Source organism: Opisthorchis viverrini (genome assembly GCF_000715545.1).
Source record: "Opisthorchis viverrini unplaced genomic scaffold opera_v5_438, whole genome shotgun sequence".
NCBI lineage: Eukaryota > Metazoa > Platyhelminthes > Trematoda > Opisthorchiida > Opisthorchiidae > Opisthorchis > Opisthorchis viverrini.
In genome coordinates, this window is record NW_008752091.1 from 123,154 (window position 1) to 149,800 (window position 26,647).

The following is a 26,647-nucleotide window of genomic DNA, read 5'->3' on the forward strand; positions in this document are numbered from 1 at the left end:
ATGGACGCGCCCGATGGAAGGTATTCTTCCGGGGAGTTCATCTCTGTGTTGTTTAGTGTGCTCTTCATGTCGCGTGTCTGTTTGTTCATCTCATCGTTTGATTCTGTCTTATTTCTCGTGATTCGCTTTTTATTCTCTTCCATTCACAAGGAACTGTGTCCGTGGCAAATGTCGACCGTTCGGATGAGCAATGGATTACATTCACAGCTAGAAGAGTTCCTATCTGTAAGCCTTTTCACTACGATTGACACCCTCAATCAATATATCTGTGTGCCCATAGGAGGTGGATTCCATCAACCCTTTTACCAATGATCATGCCGTTGAAACCGGTAAGTTTTCTAGCTTACTTTATACTGATGTTCGCTCCCCAAGCGAGTCTTCCAATTTTAACTAAACGTATAACTTTTCAGGCTGATGGAGGTCTATGGTATGTATAGGGGACAAGATTAACCGCGAGTTCAAATTCAAAGCTGTTGTTTAGGTTTCCTCTTCCGTGGTCCATCTTCTTGACCTAACCAAAATGTTTATCTGACTAATTCTCCGTTTATTGTATACGTAAAATGGACCGCTTATAATTCTGACGCCTTTTTCCTGAATTCCCGTTTTTAAGTACTTTTTTTACCCAGTTTTCTACAGCCTCACAAAATTTATCCCAGTATCCTCGACAGTAGACAGTTTAACAATATAGTGGGCGTATTTTTCGGTCTTGAAGAGTGGCTAACTGTCCAAAGTGGGAGGTGATGTTGATAGTCGATGGTCCCTCGTTTGTCGTCATATTTTTGGTACCTCTCTTCGGTACCCACAGACATGCCGTAGCAGTGGCGCGTAGTGAGGTAGTCATAAAGATGCCTAGCCAATGGATTTTACATGTGAGATCAACTTTTGAGTTTGACAGCAATAGTAACGGTTCCGTCCAACTCCCTATCCGAAAGAAACTGTCGAACGGCAATTAGGATGCACTTGAAACCCGGCCCTTGAACTATCTAAGGAATTCATTAAAGTTGGCTAGTGCTCCTGTACCTGAAGTTGTTTTACATAATACTTTTCCCGTGAACCTACCTCTAGCTTTCAGTTGATTTACTTCCACTGCAACGGTTTTGACTCAACTTTGGATGGTCTGCTTCTCTCCGAGATGTGACAATGTTTGGTTAGGCTTTCTGATGGACAGACTTCAATTGAACACCCGATAAAAACAGGTGTGCCCATGCAATCATGGGCGCTTTCTGATCAAATAAGAGGATATATTAAAATACGTTCTCCAAAGTCACTAGTTCGACTGTCAAATTCCAGGATCTACCTTCCAGGGGTCCATTTCTCATTTCGTTGTCCCTCAGCCTTGAGTCAACTTTGGACTGTTTCTTCTCCATGTGACTTTTGTAATCATGCTAGCAGTCTCATATGTCTGACATTTGCACGTTCAAGTGTGACCTGCCACCGCGCATTGATGGCCCTGCTTTTCGGAACTTACTTGATCCGTAATGCACGCTGCTCGAACATCCCACCATATTCCTTTTGCCTGACTGCACGTGCAGAACTCTATATTACTAGAACCGTAATGATGATGCGAAACGAGCGAAGAATGCAAAGAAGCTTTGCCCCTTTGGCCTTTAGTGGTATTGGTCATTTCACTCCGGTCTGTTTTTTTAGGTACGGTTTTCACTCCACATTTATTTCCTAAATGTATGGGATTTAAGCATCAGTAATGACTGTCACTATAGTGCTGAGTAGGGATTTCCTTCGTTCATCACTGCTGCAAGATTTTTTAGAAAAAAATCTTTATACTCGGGACACAGGAACCTACACGCGCGTGAACATCGATGCGAACTCCTAGAATAACCGGAGGAAAAGTAAGGAAGTCTTGTTTACACGAAAACGCCTTACGATGGTAGATAAATCGGGTACGCATTGGTCATAAAAGTTCGACTTTAAGAGATGTTTCTGAGGTCAACTGTCGAGCGAGGTAAGGAACCACTGTTTTTTTATATGCGAAGGCTCTTGCGTATGAACGCACAATGATCCCGTGCAGCGGGTGTTTCGGAAGGCATCAGGCCATAGCTGAATGAAGTGCAAGTTGAACATTGTCAAAGGTTGTCTTGGGAAGTTTCCTGTAAGCGTTTTTGTGTCCGTCCATCTGCCGGAAAACCAAAGGGCATATTACCGGTATTCGATCAAAGCCGAAAAATCTCTTTTTCTGAAGCTATGGTTATTATTCCGCTATCCACCAAAAACGGAGGGCGAACCATACAATGTAACGGGTAAAAGGGTGGTATGTGTAAAATTCTGGGTCAGCCTCAGAAACAAAACAGTAGTATGAAGCGACTCAACTAACAAATTTAAGGGAGGTTTTGCCTAATTATTCATACTATTTTCAGTTTGAAGCAGGTCATAGCAAGATATCTGGTACAATTTTTATGAGGCAGTGGACAATGGTTTATCATAGTTTTGGCGACAGTGGATGGAATATCGTCAAGCTGCGCACACCTCCCCACGACAGTTGTATGGATGTAGTGCCATATTCGGTGTACACAGAGATCGTTACGTTTGAATAATCAGGCGCACACTCGTGTTAAGCATGCTCAGTCAGCGGCAATGTGATCCTCATATCTTATCCAAGTACACTTTTCAAGTTGGTATAGAAAGCAAATAGAGCCGGTGACAAGATAGCCCTGCGTGATGATAAGTGCTGACTGACTGTGGGCATTCCTCAAATGCTTTGTTCGGCTTGAGTCGCTCACTAGAGCAACAATACTGGACCTATCGCTTTTCAAATAATTACCATTTGTCCGCCATACCCCATTGCTAATTCACTTTGTGTTTGTTTCTCCGTGCTCACTATCTTCATCTTTATTAGCTCCTGGATGCGAGTGGGTCGTTCGGTTAGATCCAATCACCAAGTCATCCACTTATCATCACATTCGATCGGGGGAGATCAGCTCGGTAATGCCTGAAGAATACAAGCGCTATTTATCCACATTCGACGCGTTTCTCGGTGGCTCCGACGATGAGGCTGTTAATTCACAACAGACAAACTCCGGCGGAGGACCAACACTCTCTTCCCCACGGACGCGACAAAATTCCACCAAGAAGAATGAGTCATCTGAGCAGCCTACATCAGGGCTTGACGGACTATCTGGGATCATTGGATATGGTGATTCCTCAGATACAGACAGCGATCGGGAGAGCAAAAGTCGTTCTGTAAAAGTCACAGAGATACATGAGACCACGCACACTCCGGACCAACCAAGCGGTTTCAGTTTATCTGCATCTTCTCCAGTAAATCATTTACCAGACTCCACTTCACAAGACCAATCTTTTATCGGCCCAACTCTCCCTCCAAACCGTTTGTCCGCTACTGAGCGAAGCCCCTCACCTACTTGGGCTTGCCAAGTAAGTTTACGGTTAGCACGGGATTTACTGTGTTATGTTGGCGGTCACTGAGAAAGATCTATTTTTTCTATCAACTGTCGTTGATGATGATGATGATGATCAACACATCCCACGAGAAATCAGCTACACATCGAAAATTTGTACTATACAGCTATCGGACTGCAACCGGCCTTGCAACCTCATCATTTTAAAATCCCGATAGCGTGAAATAGGGGTAGGATTCCCATTCCCTTCACTCCTACGAACCAGGCGTTTCCCTACTTATACGTGATATTCATTTTCTTGGCATGCATTTCGGCATGCATTTGCCTCAGGAAACGTGTGAGCTGAGTTGATACCGAGTTTCCTAAAGTTAGACAAGAGCTATCGAAATATAGGGCTTACTGAGCTTCGCGAAGTTCCGGGACTCAAAACGTCTTGTCTAAAAAGGCTTCTTTCGTTGGTTGGTTGATCGATACACCATCCCCCGTTGACGCCCAATCAATGATATTTTCGATAGACTCAGCGATCCAGGTTGAACCGCTTTCCGTTAGTTTGGACTCAATTATTGACCCAGTCATGTTTTATCATATATTACATAGGTGGTCAAACAAATTCAACCGGTGTTGGCATTGTACTGAATTCAATCATAATTTTGGCCGCCATCAACCTTCAATGGCCAGATTAGGAATTTTCACATTTGTTTCGTCTCAATTTGAACTCACGGATTTCGGTTCTTTGTCCTTTTTGTAAAATGAATGTGAATCACCCTGACTCCTTTTGGCTAACCCTTATGTTCCGTGACCGCAAGGCATCATTCTGCTTGAAACAATCTATATTTCCAAATCTTGCATCCGCTCATCCCACTGAACTCAATCATTCCGGAAAATTAGTGTTTGGCATAAAAGGAACCTAATAATTCAACCTCGTTTGTGAAATATCACTGTATCGGGTCGATGGTCAATGGAGTACTATAAAGTGCTCAATCATCTATCGCGTTGTTCGTGAGGAAACTGGTTTCTGGGGCTAACATGTACAATAATCCATTGAGGGGGCACTTCCTGGACAGTGGCATAGCCTTTCCTGTTATCTTCACTAGAAGTACCTACACATTCTGGTTTGTTGTGATGATCTATCTTTCGGTGCTTGTTGCATTTCAGTTTCCAACCTAGATCACAGCTCGACAGTTCACCAGTTGATATTTTGTTTCCAAGTTGTAATACAACCATTTGTTGTCTATTTCCTTCCTGTTATACTTTGTTGCACCCGTTTTGCTCATAGAATCAGCAGCACAGACCAAAGAAATCAGCTTTGGAGGCGTCGGCCCGAACTCTGCTCGATCAGTTCACCGCTTTGGAGTTTAATTCAGACTCGCTGGATGCTCTTCGGACACGTTACATACAACTAATGGTGAGTGGTTTACACTCTACACTGATACACCCTATGAGCTTCCGAGTAGTATGTTCCCTCAAATCTTTGCAATACAGAACATCTAAAATGAAGTATAGTTGTCCTCGCCTGGATAGTCCAGCTGGAGGGTTTGTGATCTGTTTTTTAGAGGGTGATGAGTCTTCTTCGTGGGGAACAATTGTTTATGAAAAACTATATGATGGAGTTGCCAGTCGCTGACTTTTGGAATGGTAATTTTATGCTCGATTAATGTAATACGTGGAGTCCAAATCAACTCACTAGTGACCAAAGGTCGCTGGTGGACTCAAGGCAATGGAACCGTCTTATTAAACGCATTCACGTGCAAACTCAACGAAGTGGTGTTTGTACCCACACAAATCCTGTTCACATCAGTCGAACTCATCCACCACATGGAGTAATTTGCTGCACTACCTGCAAAGAAGAAAAATTCAACCAAAGTGTCGCGTCCTTTGGTTAGACGTATTCACTTCTCACGTGGGGACACAATACAATAGTGTCTAGTAATAGTAATGATAATCGTCCAGCTGTAACTCGCTTTCGGGGCCTAGTTGCGGTGCCATCTGAAGAAAGCACAAGGATTGAAATAGTTCTAGGTTACCCCTGGTCTAGACAGGAGCAGTCGTGGTGCCAGGGTTGGGTTCGAACCACAAATCTTCCGGTCGTCTGAACTACTGAGCTGTCTCGAGCTCAAAGTGAGTTGGTCACATACGTTGGGCTATGGTAGTTCCTGTCAAACGGAACGGCAACATATGTAGGTGACCCATTCGACTGTTTTAAAGCAGTTCCTGAATCGCTTCAGATGAGTTAGGATCACAAGTGCATCGAAAAATGATAGATGTTCACATATCGGACTGACCAACAAATCGGTGACATCGAGATTAGTCCAAAAACCACATCTGTACCAAGCTGAATGGAGGGAGTCTTCGTAGATGGTATAAGGTGGCTGTCATTGATCCGAATGACCCGATGACTCACGGTACGGGGCGAGGCAGACTACAAGGCAGATTATCACTCAGTGAAGGAAGAGAAGAGATTCCGTCTGGACTGACCGAAGTGGATTGGTTGGTGTAGGTTGGAAATCGCCCTAACACCCTCATTCAGTCAGCAGGTGCAGACTCACAGTATATTTGGGATTTAAGGAAAAGGGAAAAATAATTTCTTACCGAGTCAAGTCTTTTTTTTGATAGGACGTAGATGTTCTCAGATTTCGTTCCGGTTTTTTGTCCATTCATGTCAATACGGAAAACGATAACGAACAAGTTTTTTTTGCAACTTTGGTTTCTTTTTTGAATGTGGTTGTCGGTGCGGGAAACACAAAGTGTACTATCTCGTGTATCCTCGTCACCCTGACTGTAATTTTTATGGCAGTGGATTAAACGTGCTTTTTTATTGCCCTTGAGATTTCGCTTTCCTGGGTTGTTAGATTTTGACCAAGGCAATCAGAAGATGAATCACGAGTCGTTAACATTTCGGCTTCATCTCACTGAACACAATATTAGAGGCATTTAGGCATGAACATAGCTGAACAGAATCAAAACAAGCATGCCGATTGACCGAATTCACACGTTGGTCTCATTACAGGCTTCGGTTGATATGAAGTCGTTTAAGGCATTTAATTGCTCCTAGTGGTACTTATTGCTTTTGGGTCCTGAAACCCTTCCTTAAGATTACTATTCAGAAACAGCTTGTGTAACCTTTGTAGTTTTTTAAATGTCACAAATAGGCTACTCCTGACTGAACGCAAAGGAACCAGGAAGGTTGCGCAACCAAGTGGTCCAAAATAGCTTTCCAGTTAGTATTCAGTTCCTCGCATCCTTCAAAACGCATTTCGAATGGAGCTCGAGATAACTCAGTTGTTAAGACGCTAACTTACGGACCGGAAAGTCCATGGTTCGAACCCAAACTCAGCATTTCGGCTGCTCCTGTCTAGGCTTGGGTAACCTGGTAGTATTTCACCCCTCGTGCCTTCTTCACATGACATGGCAGCTAGGCACCGAAAAGATGCTGCAGCTCAACGGTTGTTGGTTGTTGCTGTTGTTTGCTCCTGTGGTTCCACACAAAATGGCCTATCAACCGGTAACCTGAATCATCACAGGAGCAAAGCAAGTCGCAATCACATATCCTCTACTCGTACAATCTGAGACGTTCCATTGGATGTCTGGATCTCTTATGATAGTTCGTGTGTTCTCCTATCATCTGTAAATATCTAGCACATAGGAGTTGATTCTGTTTTTATTTTTGCACTTGTGGACCCCGTTTACTCAATTGACTCAACCAATCAGCCGATCTGGTAAGCGTTTCGATCACACTGTCCTTAGGGTTGTAAAAAACTCCATAGCTCATCAGAGTACGTCCCCTTCACGGAATGCTTTCGAACTCTAGGGAACAGAGACTTTGCCCCCTAACTGGTTGCAGAGGCGGTAAGTGCGCTGCAACTGGAGCGTCATGGTTTTCACAAGGTGGCTTACTGATAAAATAGCACAATTGGGCAACAAGCCTGAGCCCTGGAAGATATTCCCTGTATCTTCGTACCGATTGGTTTAGAGAATTTGGAGGTTTGAAGTGCGTCTGGTAAAGTGGAAGTGGGGAAGCAGAAGTGATCTCATTCATACTGGAACAATCCCTTACAGTCAGTTCGGTATCGACTTGTTGTGATCTGACATCATCCCCTCTTCCCTTGTATTTGTTAGGAAGCATGATCACCACGTACGCCTATGCTGCACCTCATGATATGGCTCTGTTGCTGGTCTGACTCCGCAAACAAGGGAAGTTGAACCGGAGCGTACCAGTCAGTACAGTTGATTTTTCGCACTGCGGAACCGCGTTTCGCCCTCCACCGGATAGTTACTCGTCTGTGTGCGCATGGAGGAAGCTGAAATGACCGCTGTAGCGCTGCAAGGCATACAAAACGCACGTTCGTGTATGACGTATGCAGTCGAGGTTGTGGGAGAAACTCTGTGTGCGCATGGAGGAAGCTGAAATGACCGCTGTAGCGCTGCAAGGCATACAAAACGCACGTTCGTGTGTGACGTATGCAGTCGAGGTTGGTGGGAGAAACTATTTGATAATTAGAAGACATGGAAGGACAAGTGTAGCGGAACGTTTGAGACTTCAAAAATCTCTGAAAAAGCGGTGTATACACTTCACGTCACGTTTGTGCGATTAGGTTACAGTTTCTCTAGACTGCCAGTCCCTTGGTACACTAACTTAGCGGTTGCATTTCCCACAGCCTTACCCAGTGGAAAATGTGTGGTCCTAATTAGGATGGGTGATGCTTACGAAAAAAAATTCGGAAGAAGGCCAAGCCTACCCCAAAACACAGCCCTCAGCCTAGTCAACTTGGTTACAACAGGGAATCCTTAAGTCAACTTGGTTCCTTTCCCTTCCAAACCATGCAGCTCCATCAGACATTAAACAAGGCTTCTAGTCTACCACCCTACCGTCGAACCCGTATGGGCTTGTGACTGGCGACCTAGACAGACTAAGTAGCTGGCAGCTAGGCAGCGCGTCTTTGCCTTATATCACAGGACACTATCACACTTTCGTACGCTTTTCATAGAGTGGCCAATGACACTAACTACAGTGGCTTAGGCATTTCGTTTGCAAACCGGATTCTGGACTGGCACCACCATACGCAGGCCACTACACCAGAAAGCATTCACAATGTGGCTCTCTAAGTGACTAGGGTGACTGAGATTCATCGCTCTGCGTAAGATAGTCGCCAAATGGTAAACCAAGGGAATGGCAACTTTTACTGTCCTAGAATGAAATAATTGCTGCAGCCATCCATCTGTCAAGTGAATTAACATCCAGAAACCTCAGTGAACTCGTTATCATGGCGTTATCACCATACTACTGCGTTCAGCTTGCATCGGTCATTAGCGTTTCCCTATTAGACACTCTTTAGATAATCCTTGTATGTTTGTGTCTCACCAGGGTTGGTATTGCTGTCTATGGCAACAAAGATGGTCGAAAAATAGACACTTTTCCGGTAGGAGTCTTAGTAATGAACAGTCCCCACTGGATTGTCCACTACTATCTGCTCTCCGATAGTTTTCGTCCTCTTTATAGCATCCCTCCTATGTACACCAACCCTCCGAAAGTGGTTCGTTTCCCCATAGAATTCATGACAGCGTTTCGCAGTGTGTGATCACCTTGGAAAACGGTCACACCCACGAGAGACTTACCACTGCTTTCTAATCGTGACCATCTCTTTGGGAGATTCCTATGTAAACTTCCCCCTCAAACCGGTTGCATACTTATTTCGTTAAACTGTTGTCAGTGTATTTTGGTTTTAACAGTGTCATACTTATGTATAGTGTTATCGTCTTATTTCGCCATCCACTCCATTTTACAGTAGAATTTTGGGAGAATTCGGTGCTGTGGGACACTGAGATGAACATCGTGACATTTATGGGTGATTGTATCTAGAAAACACAGATTGCATAAGCCATCGATCTTGTTTTGCCACTAATGATGATTACTTATGGGTAACGTCTTTCGGTGCTCCTTGTCACCAGATACATGATCTTGAGTGAGAGGTTTGATGTGTGAGCTCAAACGATTCGGTTCCGTTAACAGGTGGATCCTTTTGTTTGTGTCGATGGACCAGTACTGGGACTGTACTAGACTGGCACTTATTGTCCTTTATTTCATATAAAAATGCAATTTCAAACAGAATCGGATGACCATACTGGACACAACAACGGACTAATGTCTCGACAAGACAACAACGGGTCATTTTCATTCATTTTCTTTGATTCGCCGCACAAACCTTGAATCCTAGGTCGGCCACTTCAATACCCAGTAGAGGCTCTGAATAGGTTCAGCGTCTCTCTTCCATTGCGCATGTTAGTCGTTTACATAGAATGGGAGGGTCCGTTGTCACAGGTTTTCAGTACACCGCAAAGACAGGGTAAAGCGATAGAAGATCGTGTTATCAACGACCGACCTTCACTGAAGGGTTGTTTATTACGTGCTGTGACTTCCTTGTTGTCTCGACAAACAACGACCGACCTTCACTGAAGGGTTGTTTATAACGTGCTGTGACTTCCTGGGAATTTAGCCAAAATGACCTAGAATGACAAGCCACGTAAGGCCTGGTGGTAGTACAAATATCCCAGACAGCAGCATGATCAACCTTTCACTGTTTTTACTATTTGCCATAAACATACTGGAAAATATGCCTAGAATATGTCCAGTTGGTGTGTGTGGCAAGTTCGCTTGCTCGCCTACTCTCTTGTCACTCTATCAATGAGCTGCGTAAAACCATTGATATGCAACCTGTTAGTTTTCTAGTTGACTTCGTCAGTTGCTGTCAGGGTACCACTCACGGACGTTTTTAGACGTTCCTTGGGTTTGAAGCTCTCAGACTTTTTTCATTACAACCAGTCTGGTTAATCGACCTATCTGATCTTGATTTCCAACACCCCTCGGTCCGTTACTTGACTATACGTCCTGTTTCCTCTTCCCGACTAGACCCGATTCGAAGACTGGCTCTGTGGCAAGCTTTCCTCTAATTATTTTTGGCAAAAACTTAGAGAAGCGGAAGCCGAACTGAGAAATTACGCTTCCTCGAACCTTCCACGCCCTTGGAGCTGTCACTGGGATAGGTATGCCCATCTTCCATGCTCTTCTCAATGATTGCGTATTTTAGAAGCACCAAGCGATTCTACTATGAGAATCGTGCAGATTCCATTTACCAGTGGGACCGACCACGTGAACATCCGAAAACAACCAAAGTACGTCTCATTACCATACTGTATTGGCACCTTTTCGTATCACGTGGACCATGGCTGTCGGAGGCGATGGAATTATAGCTCCCAAAGTTGGCATGCACTTCACACAGGAATTTAGAACACGCATGGATGCCATTTTGCTTCACTGTAACCAAAGTTGTGGATTCGATTAGATAGTTTGTACTGCGATTCACCCTCCCGATCTAGAGATTCGATTTGTCCCTGTTATAGGCTGTAGATAATTCGAATGTTCAGAAGGGTCACTCAAGATTGTAGTAACATATCAGTTCTAATGAGACGTCCGCTAAACGTCTATAAAAAGTAAGCGCCTGCTTGTGCAGCTGAAATATGAAGAATTCTTCATCCACCCAAATATGCGCACAAAATGTCTAAGGGAAGGGAGCAATCCAGTAATCACCCACACAGAAATCCTCGACAGTGTTCAGGAGATACTAGTTGCAAATAGTCCCAAAAAGCAAGCTTTCGAGGCCAATGTCCCATCTTTCAGATGACCTGGTCACAAGTTTAAGACAAGCGGTCAGAGATTGAGATTGGTAAACATTTTCAGTTTGGGTTTTGTACATGTTGAATTGTTTGAATTTGTCCGCTAAACCTACTTAACCGAGAACAGTAGGTCTTCGAAACTAATAAAATCCAACATTCTACCGGATCCCAGCTGCCACAGCGAGACATCGATTGTAAACATGTGCTGACAAGCCTCTCTGGGGTGGCTGTTTTTATGAGCCACCTTCAATTTCTCTTAGGACGCATACTGTGTACTCTGTCCTATCCGACCACATCTGACACATTTTTATATGAATTTTTACGCTGGAAGTAACGAGTCTCCGCCTGCAAAGATCTCCTCAGATCCGATTGATTATTGATTGATTGATTGATTCCAGCCGCAACGTCTTGATCTTTTACGGTTTTACCTAAATATATAGCATTAAGTTCTTCAAAGAAATTCGTTTGGAAAATTTAAGCCCTCTAGAGCAAGCAAGTTTTGGTTGACATAACAATAATCGTAATCGTTCAGCTGTAACACCTTTTCGGTGCCTAATTGCCGTGCCACCCGAAGGTTGCACGAGGGCTGGGATACTCAGGTTGCCCAAGCCTAGACAGGGGAAGTTGAAAGGCAGAGGTCGGGTTCGAACCACGGATCTTCCGGTCAGTAAATTTGCACTCTAACCACTTGAGCCATCTCGCCTCGGTTAGCATATTTCCTTAACACGCTTTCGTACTGTCTATCCGTTTGTGATTAGCACAGATCAGATGACATGTAAAGCATCGGTCTTTGAACCAGAGTTCAATCGGCCTTTTTAGCATCTGTGAACCCCACTCGTACCCATACGGCTGTTAAATTGGATCGCTGTCCTGGCGATATCATGCTACTCTTGTTAGATAGTGTTTTTTTAAAATTTCACAACGCCTCAGCTCAGAACTCACACGCACACCAAGAGAAATGTAGCACGTATTTCGTGAAATATATCATATGGGCGTGTGCTTCGGATGCCCTTAGCGGTTCGGAAAAAATACGGTAGATAATATATGTGGAATAACTACTATCATTTATTTTTGAAAACCACAAACATAAAAAGTGAATGTTATCGATGGATGTGAAAGGGCAACAGGATCGGCGAATCGGGATACGACATAGAACGCGTTTTTAAATCGGTGAATCGGTTGTTAGCACTCATATTTACTACAACTATTATCAGTTATTTTTGAAGAGCATGGTCACAAACATAAAGAATGAATGCAAGCCATGAATGCGAAAGGGCAACAGGAGCATATGAGAGAAAAGAGAGTAACGTCTCATTCGAATTCATGGCACTAACAGTTCCATTCAGATGAGATGAATCCCAAAGTATGTAAAGATTTTGATATGGAAACACGCGTCTAAAGACCAACAACCGAAGAAAGGACAAACAATGGTGAATGCTCTTCAAAGCACGGTAGGCACTAGCACAATCAAAACTCGCACATCAGGCACAAAGTGTCCGTTATACTGGGTCTGGTGTGAGATAAAATGGCAAACATGTATATTCAACGCGTGGTGCCGTGCATAAAAGTGTCATAAGTACGCAGAGAGCCCACAATGGCAAGCAAACACAAGTCACTGACTGCGACCTTAGGAAGTCCGAGTCCAATAACAGCCTTGGCGGATTGAGGAAAGCAGATCTCTCGATAAGAGATGATCAAAAAGTCGACATCACAACCTATTGCACATAGGGCTGAGATTATTGTGAGAAAATATTCATCGGCACCATACTCCTGCTACTTCTCATTCCACACAGTCACTCCGTGCCAATCCGAGACTATGCTGACGTTTTACAGTTGCTCGGCGATCTCGAACAGCGATTAGTTCAGGTTTGATGAAGGACGTCGAAGTAGGTGCTCTCAACTCTTCGAAGACGGTATATCCCAGTCGACGGATACATTTCGCGAGTTCTACATACCTGGTACATGGCATATGACTACACTACGAACTTGTTTGCCTTGTATTATCTGACGGAGGACGATTCGGGTCGGAAGGAGACTGAACGGCTAGTTTCTTTCAGTCTGTTACTGTGTTTTCAAGTTTATCAATACTCTGTTAACTGAGCATGAAATCGGTTACCCGATGATCCTGATAGCTTATTTTGTTTGCATATTATCACAATTTTGACTAGTTGCTCGGGATTATTGTGTAATCCTTCAGAAACCACTTGTGTCCTTTTATAACCAGCTGAAGTCACTGCGATGTGGTACTCCATTTAGAATTAGCAAGCATAAAGCTCACGTAGGCATTCTCTTCCCCTACACCATAGATTTTTGCTCACTTCTAAGTTTAGGGATGAAGTTACATGTTTAATCATAGACAGTCGGTACGTCATAGCACTCTCTGTGGCGTCTCAGCCCAGTACCGTTTTTAACTGGTTCCGTCGTTCTTGAGAGGTTCTACCATACTTTACTGAACACCGTCGTTGCCGTTTTGTAGGTGGAATATGTACGGAACTTTTTAGTGTGTAACTTTTAGCGTCTCCAAAGCATCGTCGTCGTCTGATGGGCATATTCCAATAGTAACGCTGAGCTACGCTAAATGGCTTCATGAAGATGGAACTCTATGGATTATGCCGTTGCTTCGAACATCAGTGGACCTCACAGAGATATTTTTATCTAGCCGATTACTGGAGGTGAGCGCTAAATAATTCAGCAGTCAGGGCGCAAAACTGCTGGCCTGAAAGTCTGTGGTTCATGGCTTTTCAATGGTTCCTGTCCAGGCTTAGGCAACGTGCCAGTATCTTAGCTCTCGTACGTGCTTCGGCGTGGCTGTGCGCCAAAGGGCGCAACAGCTGGACTATTTACGGGGTAGAAACGGCCGAAAGACGGACAGTCTCGTCTGGTAACCAAGTACGAAAGCGGTGATAAGTAGACTTAGTCGTGTCCACAAGTGCAAGGTACTTGATGATCCTCCGACTCCACACATTACTGGTGAGTAGCACTGACATGCAATTCGGTCACACAGCCACTAACGATCCAGCTTCAAGGTGTAGCTGCCAGTTTTCCACTTCATCGAAAGACTAGGATAGCTTAATGTCCGTTGACGAATTACGTCTTCTCCTTCAATTCAAAGCTATTCGTTCCATGTTCTCTCATTTTTTGCTGGTCGAGATTGTATCAGATGGAACCAACCTACCTTAAGAACATTGTATGACTGTTTAGCTGAACTGAACCTATGACAGAGGTCAGCAGATATTGTCTCTCTTTATTAATTCCATGGACAACATCGTAACCAAGTACAGACTACTCGATTGCCTATCTTTTGGTTGTATTACTCTTTTCGTTTTCTTCCTCGCATTTCTTTGTACGCTCAAAATGATGGGTCGATAACAACTTTTGATGGTTGTCTGCCCACAAGCTTTATACCATTGTCGATGTGGGTGAACGTGTCAAGACTGACTGCAAAATTTTGTCTAGTCTATGGGCCGTTGTTGGAATGCGAGAGCTTAGCTTAGCTGCAATCTGCTTTGGAAACAATATATGGTTTTTCCATCTCGTATACTGGAGTTCAGTAGTGGTGAACTCTAGCGTGCGTCTGAAGCTGAGATATGCTTTCATCTATTTTGTCCAGTTTCGCTTAGGATTTATGATTTAATTCTTCTCTCACATTGCACTTGCAATAAATAATAAGTAAAGATGGAAAGTCAGTGGCTAGAATGAAAATGATAGTCGTTTGCCCTTTCGGTGCCTAGCTGCCATGCCACCTGAAGGAAGCACAAGGGCCTAGATAGGATCAGTCGAGATGCTGAGGTTGAATTCGAGCCATCGGCTTCCCGATCAGTACGCTTGCGCTCTAACCGCTGAGCTATCTCGAGCTGTCCTAGTGGTTAGAACTCCTGGCAACTGCCAAGCTCGGCGAACTGATCAATAACCACCTGATCAACATCCGATGAAATCACCCGAGCTACCAAATTTCGACACGTTGCCAGCAGCTCCTGGTGTAAAACACTTGACCCAAGCTGCATAGATCTCAGGAATAGGTTGCCCACGTACAGGGAGTAGCGTGTTTTGGAAATTTTGTGTTACGGGATAGGTGACTTGGATAATAGTTGATCGTGTAAATGTAGGTCAGAGGAGAATAACTTTGTGGGATTTGTTTGGAGAGCGAATTCGCGCACTACGGACTGATGAGTGGGAAAACCATTGTAGGCGCACACGGAAAAAAGATGAAGATCCTTCGGACGTAACACACTGATCCTTCACCGCCCACGATCGTTTTCACTCCTTATAAACAAAATATTCAGCTGGATTCAGTTGATTCTCCTGTCAAAACCAAATTAGCGTGGAATTGAGAATTTGGAAGACTTCGTCCAGTCTGGGTTAAAGTAGAACATACGGCTGACAGTAACTCCGTGAGTCTCCAAAAAGACAAAACTGGTCATTGGCTAACGGGGAGTTTTCAGTAACCATATGAGCGGTGTTTCACGTCCAGGCAGTGTATTGTGATATCTCGAATGTCGTACCAACTGAAATATGGGACTGTCCTGTGCAGTATATTCATTTAAAAAATGACCATTATAAACGAGGGATTCAGCTAGATTCAGTAGAGTTTCCCGTTAAATGGAAATTAGTATGCAGATGAAAGTATTTGGTGGATGTGAAACGAAATGTTCTAAAAAATAACTATACCTCCCCAGGGACCTTTATGGTACCCCCTTGGCGCATTCTGTTCACACCTGACACTGGCTTACCAAAAACCCAATCTACTGTGACTGACTCGGGTCAAATTTGGCCGCATTTTTATCGTGTGTCAGTGCTCAGATCAATGTGACTAGTGGCACTTCGCAGTCTTATTGTGTTCACCACTGATTTCAGGACTTTCTTGGTTTGCGGCGCTACTATCATACAATACAGGTCCGACAGCTAGACCCTGGCTGTCAATCGTGTGGTGGGTTCCCACGCGATTCCGTGAGAGGAATAAACAGCACAACCAATACCTACATTCCACTTTACTTGCAAGCTTCAGCTAACACAGCCGGTTGTTCTGTATTTTATGGCAAGACAGGAGTGGCGTAGATTCGCTGGAGGAATACAACATTCCTTGTGTAGAGATTCGCCTGCCCGTTGGATTCCACCGACACACATGCCTGTGTCGGGAGAGGGAATTTCTTTACCCTAGTGGGACTTCTAATGACAGTGATTTCGTAAGCATGTGTCACGGGTCTTCTCAGTATATCAACTGCTGTGGGACGTGGTAGCATGTGCCACTGTATCCGCTATCCTGGAGGCTGCCACGAGCTGTGGACTTCGTGAACAACCACTTCATGACTCACTCTGGAAGTTTTCACCAAAATATTTAAGCGGTTGGTTGACTGACTCTACACCGATACGCTTGTGCCTGTTAATCCCGCGTTCACCTAGACTTGATAGATTCATTCCTATTGGGTTGAACAACGTCTGCCGAGCGGTTCTAGTGTAGTACAGACGGCACACATCACATGCCCTACTCGACTCATTACAATGGCGCGATTCAGACGTACTCAGAAACAAACAGGTTCTTCGGTAATCTTTGGGACCCGGCTCAAGGAACGGCTACGCTGTATGTTTCAATGAGTTTTCTGCGGTAAATGAAATCGGTAGCAACCTATTTAAACTAACCGTTCTTGTAAGTCTCCGTGGTTCTACGAGCCGATACGAAGCTCAGTCATGTTGGACCTACCGAACATTAAACCTCTTCGTGTCCACATAGTATAAGCCAAAGCCCCCCGCCATTGTACAGTTCAGTCAGCCGCCGATGAAATCATCCCAGCCAGACTTTGGAAATCGACATTTGAGCCTTCATAAACAAGTTCATTCAGCATCGCTTGGAAGTTGTAGTAAGAAATGATCGAACGCAGCGCTCCCTACAGTTCGTTGACTTTCAAAACTGTCTACGACCATTCGTTAGACGTGGAGTCTGTCGGGAAAATGCTACTCTACTGACAGCGAATACATTTGATGATATCAGTCGAACTGACAATAATCCTGTGGTATCCCGATCCACTTTTGTTTGCTACGATTCCAGACTACGATACAAGACTCCTGGTGAATGACGGCACTTCGAAACTCCTGCGGGGCTTGTGAAAATGTTTTGCAGGTCAACACCCACAAGTGCAGTTAATAATAAGTTAAATTAAATCGTTCAGCTGTAGCACCCTTTCGGTGCCTAGCTGCCATGCCACCCGAAGGCTGCACGAGGGTTGGAATACTGCCAGGTTGTTCAAGCCTAGACAGGGAAAGTCGAGAGGCAGAGCTCGGGTTCGAACCACGAACAAGTGCAACTGTAATGGACGTTAGCATAGTCTCGGATGGGTGTGGAGTGACTGTGGAATGAGAAGAAGCAGAAGTATGGTGCCGATGAATATTCCCTCGCCATAATCTCAGCCCTACATACCATCGGTTGTGATCTCGACTTTTTGGTTCACCAACCGATGATCATCTCTTATCGAGGGATCTGCTCTCCTCAATCCGCTAAGGCTGTTATTGGACTGGGACTTCCTAAGGTCGCAGTCAGTGACTTGTGTTTGCTTGCCATTGTGGGCTCTCTGTGTACTTATGACACTTTTATGCATGGCACCACGCGTTGAATATACATGTTTGCCATTTTATCTCACACCAGACCCAGTATAACGGACACTTTGTGCCTGATGTGCGAGTCTTGATTGTGCTAGTGCCTACCGCGCCTTGAAGAGCATTCACCATTGTTTGTCCTTTCTTCGGTTGTTGGTCTTTAGACGCGTGTTTCCATATCAAAATCTTTACATACTTTGGGATTCATCTCATCTGAATGGAACTGTTAGTGCCATGAATTCGAATGAGACGTTACTCTCTTTTCTCTCATATGCTCCTGTTGCCCTTTCGCATTCATGGCTTGCATTCACTCTTTATGTTTGTGACCATGCTCTTCAAAAATAAATGATACTAGCTGTAGTAAATATGAGTGCTAACAACCGATTCACCGGTTTGAAAACGCGTTCTATGTCGTATCCCGATTCGCCGATGCAATAAGTTAACGAACATCTGATTCCGTTGCGATGCGGTCCCTCAATTTGAGCTGATACCTTATCTCCAACCTATCATCTATCACAACTAGAAATCCATTTATCTGACCTTTCTTTCCAGGCCAGTTGAATTAAATCCGGTGCAACCGTAATTGCATGAATTTGGCATAACAAAACGTTTGACAGCGATGTTCTAGATAGGTGTTTGGATGCAGTTACTTATCGTAGGAATGAATATCTATCTGAAGGTTGTCCACCTCGGAACAGAGGCCACCATGCGCCGTGCAAGTTGGCGTAGGCTCTCCTAACAAAAATGGTAGACTCAAATTTTCATCCAAGCATCCGAGTGTGCAGTTGATGAGTACTGGATACAGATGGTAAGATGATCCTCTATAGAAGTGCAGCTTTGTGCAACATTCTGGAGTTGCGGGAAAATGACAAACGAAGTTACGGCTACAGTACAGCTACCCGTGAATTGAACTGAGTCCGCCCAACAATGTTTTTGATGGTGCTACCTTTTGTTGTACGAACACCATCTGCATCGTGGTCGGTTTTTTTGTCTGGGGGGCTCCCATGCGTTTCAGTAGAAAAATTCAAGAACTGGAAATCCGTCCTTGAGCGGGGAGGGCTCGTAAATTTGATGACAAGGCTTACCACAGATGGGTTGGACACATGTCTACCAGTGATCGTTGTCGACCGAAGAAGCTAAACCCTTGGCGACAATCAGCGCCCATAGCGGATAACCTGTGTACGATCGTCTGCCAAGATTCAGGGAACAGGCAGAATCCTACAAACCTGTGCTCTAAAAAACTGACATCCAAAAGAACTTGGGTCACAGGAACAACCACGACCCAACAGTTAAGTGTCCTGATAGCTCCGCTGGACAGGCTGAATGGAAATTGAGTCGCGACTCCGTAGAGGAAATACATGTCAAGTGGATCTCTTGAGTTTATGAACCAGCCCAATAGTCAACGCGCCCTTTTGGTTGCATTAGCTAACACGCGTTTCCGTTACTGGTTTTTCAGGCGAGCTTTCGAGACTCATACAGGTCGTAAATGTTCAATTGGTATTCTTGAAGTGGATAAGCCCATCCAGCAGATTACATCACCACGGTTACTCTAACTCGCGGGCTATTCTTATCGCCTGCGATACTTGTCAGAAGAAACTATTGTGCTATATCCCGGTCACACTCTACGGGAGACCGAAATGGTGTATTTGATTACGTGGGTGCATGGTTTTGTAGAATTGAAACCATCACTAAGAACGGATCTTGGCGTAGCTAGTCTTCACAGATAGATCGAGCAAATTGTCCGAAGGTGTCATAAATCCACCACAGATCCATCGAGAGCACAGAATTAAACTAAGTGCCAAAGATGCCTATCTCTTATGAGACCGTGGTTCGCTGCCCTCAAACAGTACTGCGAAATGATACTACATGAACCAGGCTCGGACTAGTTGGGTAATGCAGGAATGAAGGTATACGTAGGGTGGTTTGGAATATATGAAGACATCAAAGCTAGAATTCGGTAGTCTGTGGAACAAAGCCATATCATCAGCTACACCCATCTCACCTTTGCCACGGCCGTCATTTTGGTTACTGTGGACCCTGGTGGTAGAATGATGTAGTCGGCGCGCTTTTCGAAAATGGATTGAGTCACGGACAGCAACGTTTACGTCAAGCATGCCAGCAATCGACCGAGAAACACTTGCGTCACATGGAGTTCCCGTCGCACTCGCATATGAAAATAGTGCCGCATTCGCTACTGAGGTGGCCTCTGCATAACAGCATATATGTTGACCACATTACCGCCTCATTTCCAGTGGGAGAAATCCGTCGTGACTGTGAAAGTGGAGTTATCGAAGCGAAATCCCTAGGCAGTTGCGCTTATACAAATTATCGGCACAATATCGAATAACTCCGCAGAGCACAACAGGCATCATTGATGAGACACCCATTGATCTTCGCCCTGCCGGAAAGCGAAATTCAGCCGACAACCGGGTTCAAGTCTACGGAATGCTTCTATCCGATGTCGAAAACATGCTTAGCTTTTTCATACAGGGTGACTATACTCTGCAACGGAATCCAATATCTTTCATCATCAATCACTTGATGGATTCTAGCCATGAGATGGGTATCAACGCAGCTGCTAAACTGATTACAACGTCTAGAAAACCTCATTTGTTAATTTTTCTCGAACCGTTGATGATTGCGTGTACCGGGCCGAGTACAAGTGCCCAGAAAAGGCCTGAGCTTAACGTCTCATCTACTTTGGCCTGCATGAACACGGCTTGCACTGCACCTGTTCTTCTCGGTATCGATCTGTACATTCGTTCAGTCCGTCAACTGTGTGACACATTGAAATTGAAAATATCATGCCGATATTCACATGTCCGCTTTGTTAATCATATCTAGAAGAACAAGCTATCGTGTACTGATCTAGCCGCTAGTCCATACTCCTTTGGCGGGATTGAAGAGATATCGTGGCACAGAGGTGAGCGTTTATGCTATCAGTTTCCGTCCAAATTGGCTGACCGGTGGTGTTATAGATACCTCACGTGTTTGTGGCCTGACCGCCCTAAGTTCCCCTTCTTTTTAGTTGCAAGTCTTTCTTCAAACAAGTTGTACGGCAGTGAAGCACCAGTGTTCCTCCTTCTTGTCACCCTCGACGTTCATGACAGTTAAAAGTTATTTAAGTAGCATTGCCTAGGGAAATAACTTGAGGACAGAAACCGTGTGTTTGGGGGCTGTAATTGTGTACAACTCCTGGAGACAGGAAGAACGATTTCTCGTGTCTACTTTTTCTGCCTGCATGTATGTTACAGTTGCGTAGAATGCATTCACATGGGTGTTTTGGGCTACATTCTCGAAATGGTACGTTTGTCTTGACAATAATTGTTACTTTTCAAGTAAACAGTTTAGTGTTGTCGGTAAGTATCTCCTCTTTTTGTCTGAGGTAGTCCTCGTCCCGTAGTTCACACCTTAGGTAGCCGGTGATCAGAGTGTTTTCCAGGGTGACACAACAGATCACGCGACCTTACAAGGCAAGCAATATATTTTAGGCAATCAGTTATTGACTCTAGAACCATGGTCAGGCCTTCCCCGCCAATCTTTCCTTTTTCGCCAATAGAAACGGGAAAAGAGACGATCTCATGTAAAGCTTGTCGACTATGATGTACTGGATCAGCATTCGTGGCTTGAATCTCCACCGACAATAAAATCCAAAGATCCCAAGCCTCCTGTGGACGCAGTGATGTCTTCACACTCCAGTCCCAATCGGAGCATGTCCTCTCCGTTCAATATCCACGACACGGCTACGCACAACAAAATGGATGTTTTCCAAGACGCGTCTGGGGCAAAGAAGGCCCACCTGATATCCCAGTTGGCCGAGTTCGAACTAGCCTGTCAGCAGCTGGAAAAAGAGTTGGACTTTTCCCGAACAACGTGTACAATAATCTACGATCCGGTCAGCTCTCCTCGTGTCGTGTCTCTGGTGCAGGCTACTTCCGAGGACTCCGACTCTATGGAACAACAAGAAAGTTAAGGTAAGTTGCTACTCACGGTAAATTGACTCTGGTTGAACCGAGTTGATGTCGAGGACCCTTGCTTCGTATTGAATTTAGGGCGTACTAAGTGTTTGGCCATAAGGTCAGGTCATCATCACAGAGCTGTGATATGTGTTGTAGCCAGTACTGTTTGCACAAATTTGTTCAGCCATCAGCACAAACTTTCCTGTCCAGAAGAGTCAGATTTTCACTGCCTCTTGTGGCATGGACAAAAACTAGTAGAGTGATCAGTCTGAGACATATGAGGGTTCCCAAAATAATTAGTGCCGGTCAGCTGATGGATGTACGTGGGTTTGGTGTCGTCCAACGCTCTCAAATGTCTTTGAGCGAGCACCGGTTGGTTCAGCAATCACTACTTATTTGCTAGTTATGGGAGTTGGGCTACACAAGAGAATAATTGCTTCATGGGCACTGTGTACGTAAACAGACACATGCAGTGACTCTCATCTACAAAAAAACAAGACTTGCTTTTTTGGTGGTCTGTCAGTTTGAAATGCCTTCGTGCAAGGATTTTTCACGTCAGAACTATATTCAGGAAGACTGTCGACCCTAACCAACGTTGCAGATTTGTTGTGTCACTCAACAACGAATCGCTCTACAAATGAGTTGCACATGAACTAGTGTTGATTTCCTCGTTTCGTTTCCGTCTTGCAATCATACTTCTTAGTGCTACAACTTCATGTCGTTCTGTCTGGAAGGGTCTACTATGTCCCCTTTTGACATCCTACCAGCATTATTTTCGAAATCCTCTCTTCATCTTTCCACATTTGCCCTTCACAGAATCCTCAAGTATGCTATCACACAAAGGTAAGATTGCTGTTTTTGATATGCTTATTTTGAATATTCAATATCAGCAACGACACATGCTTTAAACGAACTGACCAGACCCATTCGATCGTCTGGAGGTTGGTTGGTAATGTGGTGAAATATTGGTAGCTCGGGTGAGTTTATTGGTTGTTGATCAGGTGGCTGTTGATCTGTTCGCCGAGCTTGGCGCTTGGCTCGCAAACGTTTCGTCACCATACAAGGAGACATCATCAGTGCGCAGTTGGGTGGGTGCTTCTTCCTTGCCTGCGTGTGGTTATATAGCAGTCGAAGGCTATCTGTTATCTTCTGACGTGATTGGCCACTTGAAGTGTAACGAATTTAGTGAATCTGTTGGTCCGTTTGTGATCTTTGTTGCGCTGTGGTCTGTGTTTCTTTGTGTTGATTAGTTATTCCAGTGCCTTGTAATTTTAGTAGCTTGTTCTCTCTGGCCTTGATTTGCATTGCGTTGTGGTCTGCCGTTCTCTAATTTGATTGGTTGCTTGTACCGCCCTATTTCCTCCACCGTGGCGGTTAGTGTCCCTGCGTCCGCCGGTTGATTTGGTGCCTGGGTTGGGTGCCTCCTCCAATCTAATTGATGTGTCCGTTTGAACGATGCTTTCCTGCTTCTCCTATGAGTTCCTCGTCTGGTCGCTTTTGCAGCTCTAAGCTCTGTGGTTCTGGCGTTCTCTCGCTCTTAGTGGCCGGTGAATGGGATAGATCCCGATGTGTTTGTTGATGGCTTCTTCGGTGGAGTGGTGGTCTAATGGATGAAACTGTCAAAACATCTTCGGAATCATTTCCCACACTGCTTTCACTTTTACCATAGAGATTTCAGGAAAGTATGCCCATCATATGCCTCGGTCAGTCATTCCAACACCGGTTGTAGGATTCCGTGTGGTCTCCGCACCTTTCTGTAGCTTCTGTATAAATAAGTTGAATTTGTCGATTGATTCACATATCTTGGCGGCTCCGTAAGTCGTGATTGTTCCATGGCAAATAATGCCACCGCGCGGATAGTTAAAGTGCGGGCAGCATTCGACAACCTGTATCACTTCTGGAGTGAGTGCAAGTTAAAGAATCGTGTATACAGAACAACTGCAAGGCGGGTTTTACTTTATGGTCCGAGAAAACCAGGCTTCAACCAGTACGCAACAAGGGGATGTTTGATCGGAACTTTGTAATGAGTCAGAATCGTCACTAGGTTACTGTGCTTGGAGCCTATGTTACGTAAGACCAATCACTCTATATCCAAGAAGGTATTGTCTTTCGTTTCGATCTCTTGTTAGTGAACAGTTTGCTGGGGACATGGTATGACATGACAAGATGAAATGAAACCCACTGCAGTCACACTGTGTTGTGGGATTCCGCACTGTCCATACTGGAACAACCTGCTTCTGCTTGTACGCGGCTAGAAACCCCGCAGGATGTGGAAAACAAGTTTTCCCAGGGTTGCACCCTATCATTTCCTAGCCAGACCACGTAGCTGAAGTTTGCTTCTCGTTGCGCGTTGAACTTTTGTCGGATAAAGTTCTCAAACTTCGTAGCTGGCACCTTAGCTTGTCGTGGTTCCCAGATATGCTGTCTCAAGATATAGGCGTCTTATTTAGTCTCCTTTCCACTCCACTAAGGATTTATTTTCTCACGGTTGTATGGCAAATAATCACCGTTGTTTATTACTTATGTGTTTTTGTCAATGATGATGATGGTGAAACTAACTTTTCCATTCGAATTCCTACAGTTTATAGCAAAATATTTCTATCTGTATTGTCCAACTTGAATCTGTTGCTTCCTGTGTTCCTGATTAGTCCTACGAGCTGAGCCAGGACATCTGGGTACCTTAAGAAGTGCCGCTACTCAGTTGAGCTAATGTAGCCTTTGTTATTTATTTGTCATCTTGAAAGTTGCTTTTCCAGGAAATTATGGTGTTGTGAACACGCATAGTACTACCTAGTCATCGACTTGCACTTCATTCTTGATGTGCTTGTAATGCACTCATTATCGGCTTCTTTCTGCTGCTACTAGAACGTTCCGTTTTGCAAATGGTTGCAGTATGCTTTACACTATGTGGCTTCGGTATCGAAACTCGATGTAACCATTGATTCATTTACAGCGGATTTTCTCGTTTGAGGAAAAATTTTGCCCGTACTTCTGGTTCACCAAGTATCTTCAACCGTTATTAGACAAATCGACCCGGCGCTCACAGTCCCGCCCAACCCACAACGGAGTCTGACTCCACTGAGAATGACTTCTTGACCTTTATTTTGTACATAAAACCCCCTTCACTTGTTCAGCGCCTTATAGAGTCGACGTTTTTGTAAATTTCCCTTCTGCTTATGGCATGTGCGATTTTGTTCAAATTGCCAGATGTTTGTTTGATAATCCAGACAAGCAGCATAGTGATGAGTAGACTCCTCAATTCAACAATTGATGATAAGATGCGACCTTTGTAAGCCCTCTGTAACGGTCCTTTGTGAGTAGATAAAAAATAATCAGTCAGCTGTAACACCCTTTCGACGCCTAGCTACCATGCCACGCGAAGTAAGCACGTGGGCTGGGATACTGCCAGGTTGCCCAAGCCTAGACAGGGGAAGTCGAGAGGCAGAGGTCGGGTTCGAACCGCGGACTTCGGGTCAGTAAATCCGCACTCTAACCACTTGAGCCATCTCGCCCCCTTTGTGAATAGTCTGGGTGGTTGATTGTTTTATCCAGAGCTGATGGTGCCACGGACTTGTCCTACAAACATTATCCAGCTCGTTTTAAAGCATCGGTGCCTTCTTTCAATGCGGTTTCCGAAGGCGAGGGCGGAAATGGTACCTCCTAAATCTCTTTTAGAGATTATGGGAGTGGCGAGCAATTGAACCCGAGTCTTTCACGTCTATTCTAGTGGGTTCGACGAAATTAGACACGCGAAGCCTAACAGTTCAACGTTTATTCATGCAATTCACGGCAAGTGTTTTTCAATGGAGGTTTTGTCCTCTAAGTTAAAGCGGTCTGTGCCGAAAAGCACTGTGCACTTGTTTCGTCCTCAATGCGAATCATCTCCATTGCACACCTAACGAAACTGCTCTGAATAATATCCGAAGAAAGAGCAATACTAGAAGAGTGATTAACAGAGTTGTTTGTGTACTTAAAAACGTCAACGAGTGGACTGAGTAGATGTGAGTGAAAGGAGACAGACACACGGAAGCGCACATGCATATGGACGGTGTGGTACATGAATATGTTGGTTTACTCAACCACAAAAACTGGAGGGCATGGAAAAATGGGGTGTTCGGGACTTGGAGGCAGAGAGAAGTGTGTGCGAGTTTCTGTTGATAAGCGGCGTTGGATGTGGGTGGCAGCAGTCGGTGAGGATGTCTGGTCAGGGCGTTAAACTAGAACAACGAAAATAAATATAAAAGAAGTTGTTAAGCCGTAGCACCCTTTCGATGCCTAACTGCCATGCCACCCGAAGGTTGCAAGGGGGCTGGGATACTGCCAGGTTGCCCAAGGCTAGACAGGGGAAGTCGAGCGGCAGAAGTCGGGTCAGTAACTTCGCGCTCTAACCACATGAACCATCTCGGGATGCGAAATCATCAGCCTCGATGCCATTGTTATCTTTAATTAGCGACTATTTCTTGTAGTCCGAAGCGCAGGTCATCTGTCAGCCCTCCGTTTTCCCTTCGTCTCCCGAACAACCGCATTTCTACTACTCTTTGTATATGAAGTGCATGGTCTCGCCACACGCTGTGGAAAACATTTGCGGTGGTTGTCAGGCCAAACAAGCCTTGGGCAAACACGGATGGATTCATCACGAATGTCGGCGTTTGACAGACCGTAGCACTCATTCTGCTAGGCACCACCGGGCACCGAGATTCCAACGACGCATCACACTGAACAGCTCCACCATTGTTAGGAGGCACGGGCTGTACGCATAGGGACACGGATGGCGAAGCAACAAGGACCTTCAGGTGATCATCCATTATGGTGAAAAACCAAACCGGCTTGAGCGATGGATTCTTTAACTTTGTTGAGGGTAGCCATCTTTGTCTAAACTCGAGGATGGTTGGAAGGCGCCTGCTATGTAAGAAGCTAGGTGTAGATCAACGGATCGGTTCAAAAGGGCAAGGAACCGCCGAATCGTGGTAACGGGTAACGAAGGTTCGCGAATCGCGGCGAATCCATCATTTACAGACCTGATGACATCAGAATCAGTTTCATGGAAGAAGAAAGGACGAT

General features: G+C 44.8%; 2 protein-coding genes across 2 annotated transcripts; one reads left to right on the top strand and one right to left on the bottom strand.

Annotated features, from left to right (window-relative positions):
- Positions 1–25,125, top strand: T265_10985 (hypothetical protein; the record flags this gene model as incomplete). The annotated part of the gene is made up of 8 exons (XM_009177517.1): positions 1–225; positions 281–329; positions 2,852–3,387; positions 4,648–4,776; positions 10,276–10,409; positions 10,454–10,538; positions 21,187–21,595; positions 24,923–25,125. 8 exons carry the CDS (start codon positions 1–3, stop codon positions 25,123–25,125), a joined length of 1,770 nt encoding a protein of 589 aa, XP_009175781.1.
- Positions 25,126–26,028: 903 nt separating this feature from the next.
- T265_10986 (hypothetical protein) lies at positions 26,029–26,391 on the bottom strand (the record flags this gene model as incomplete). The annotated part of the gene is made up of 1 exon (XM_009177518.1): positions 26,029–26,391. The coding sequence occupies one exon, from the start codon at positions 26,389–26,391 to the stop codon at positions 26,029–26,031; it is 363 nt and encodes a 120-aa protein (XP_009175782.1).
- Positions 26,392–26,647: the final 256 nt, after the last annotated feature.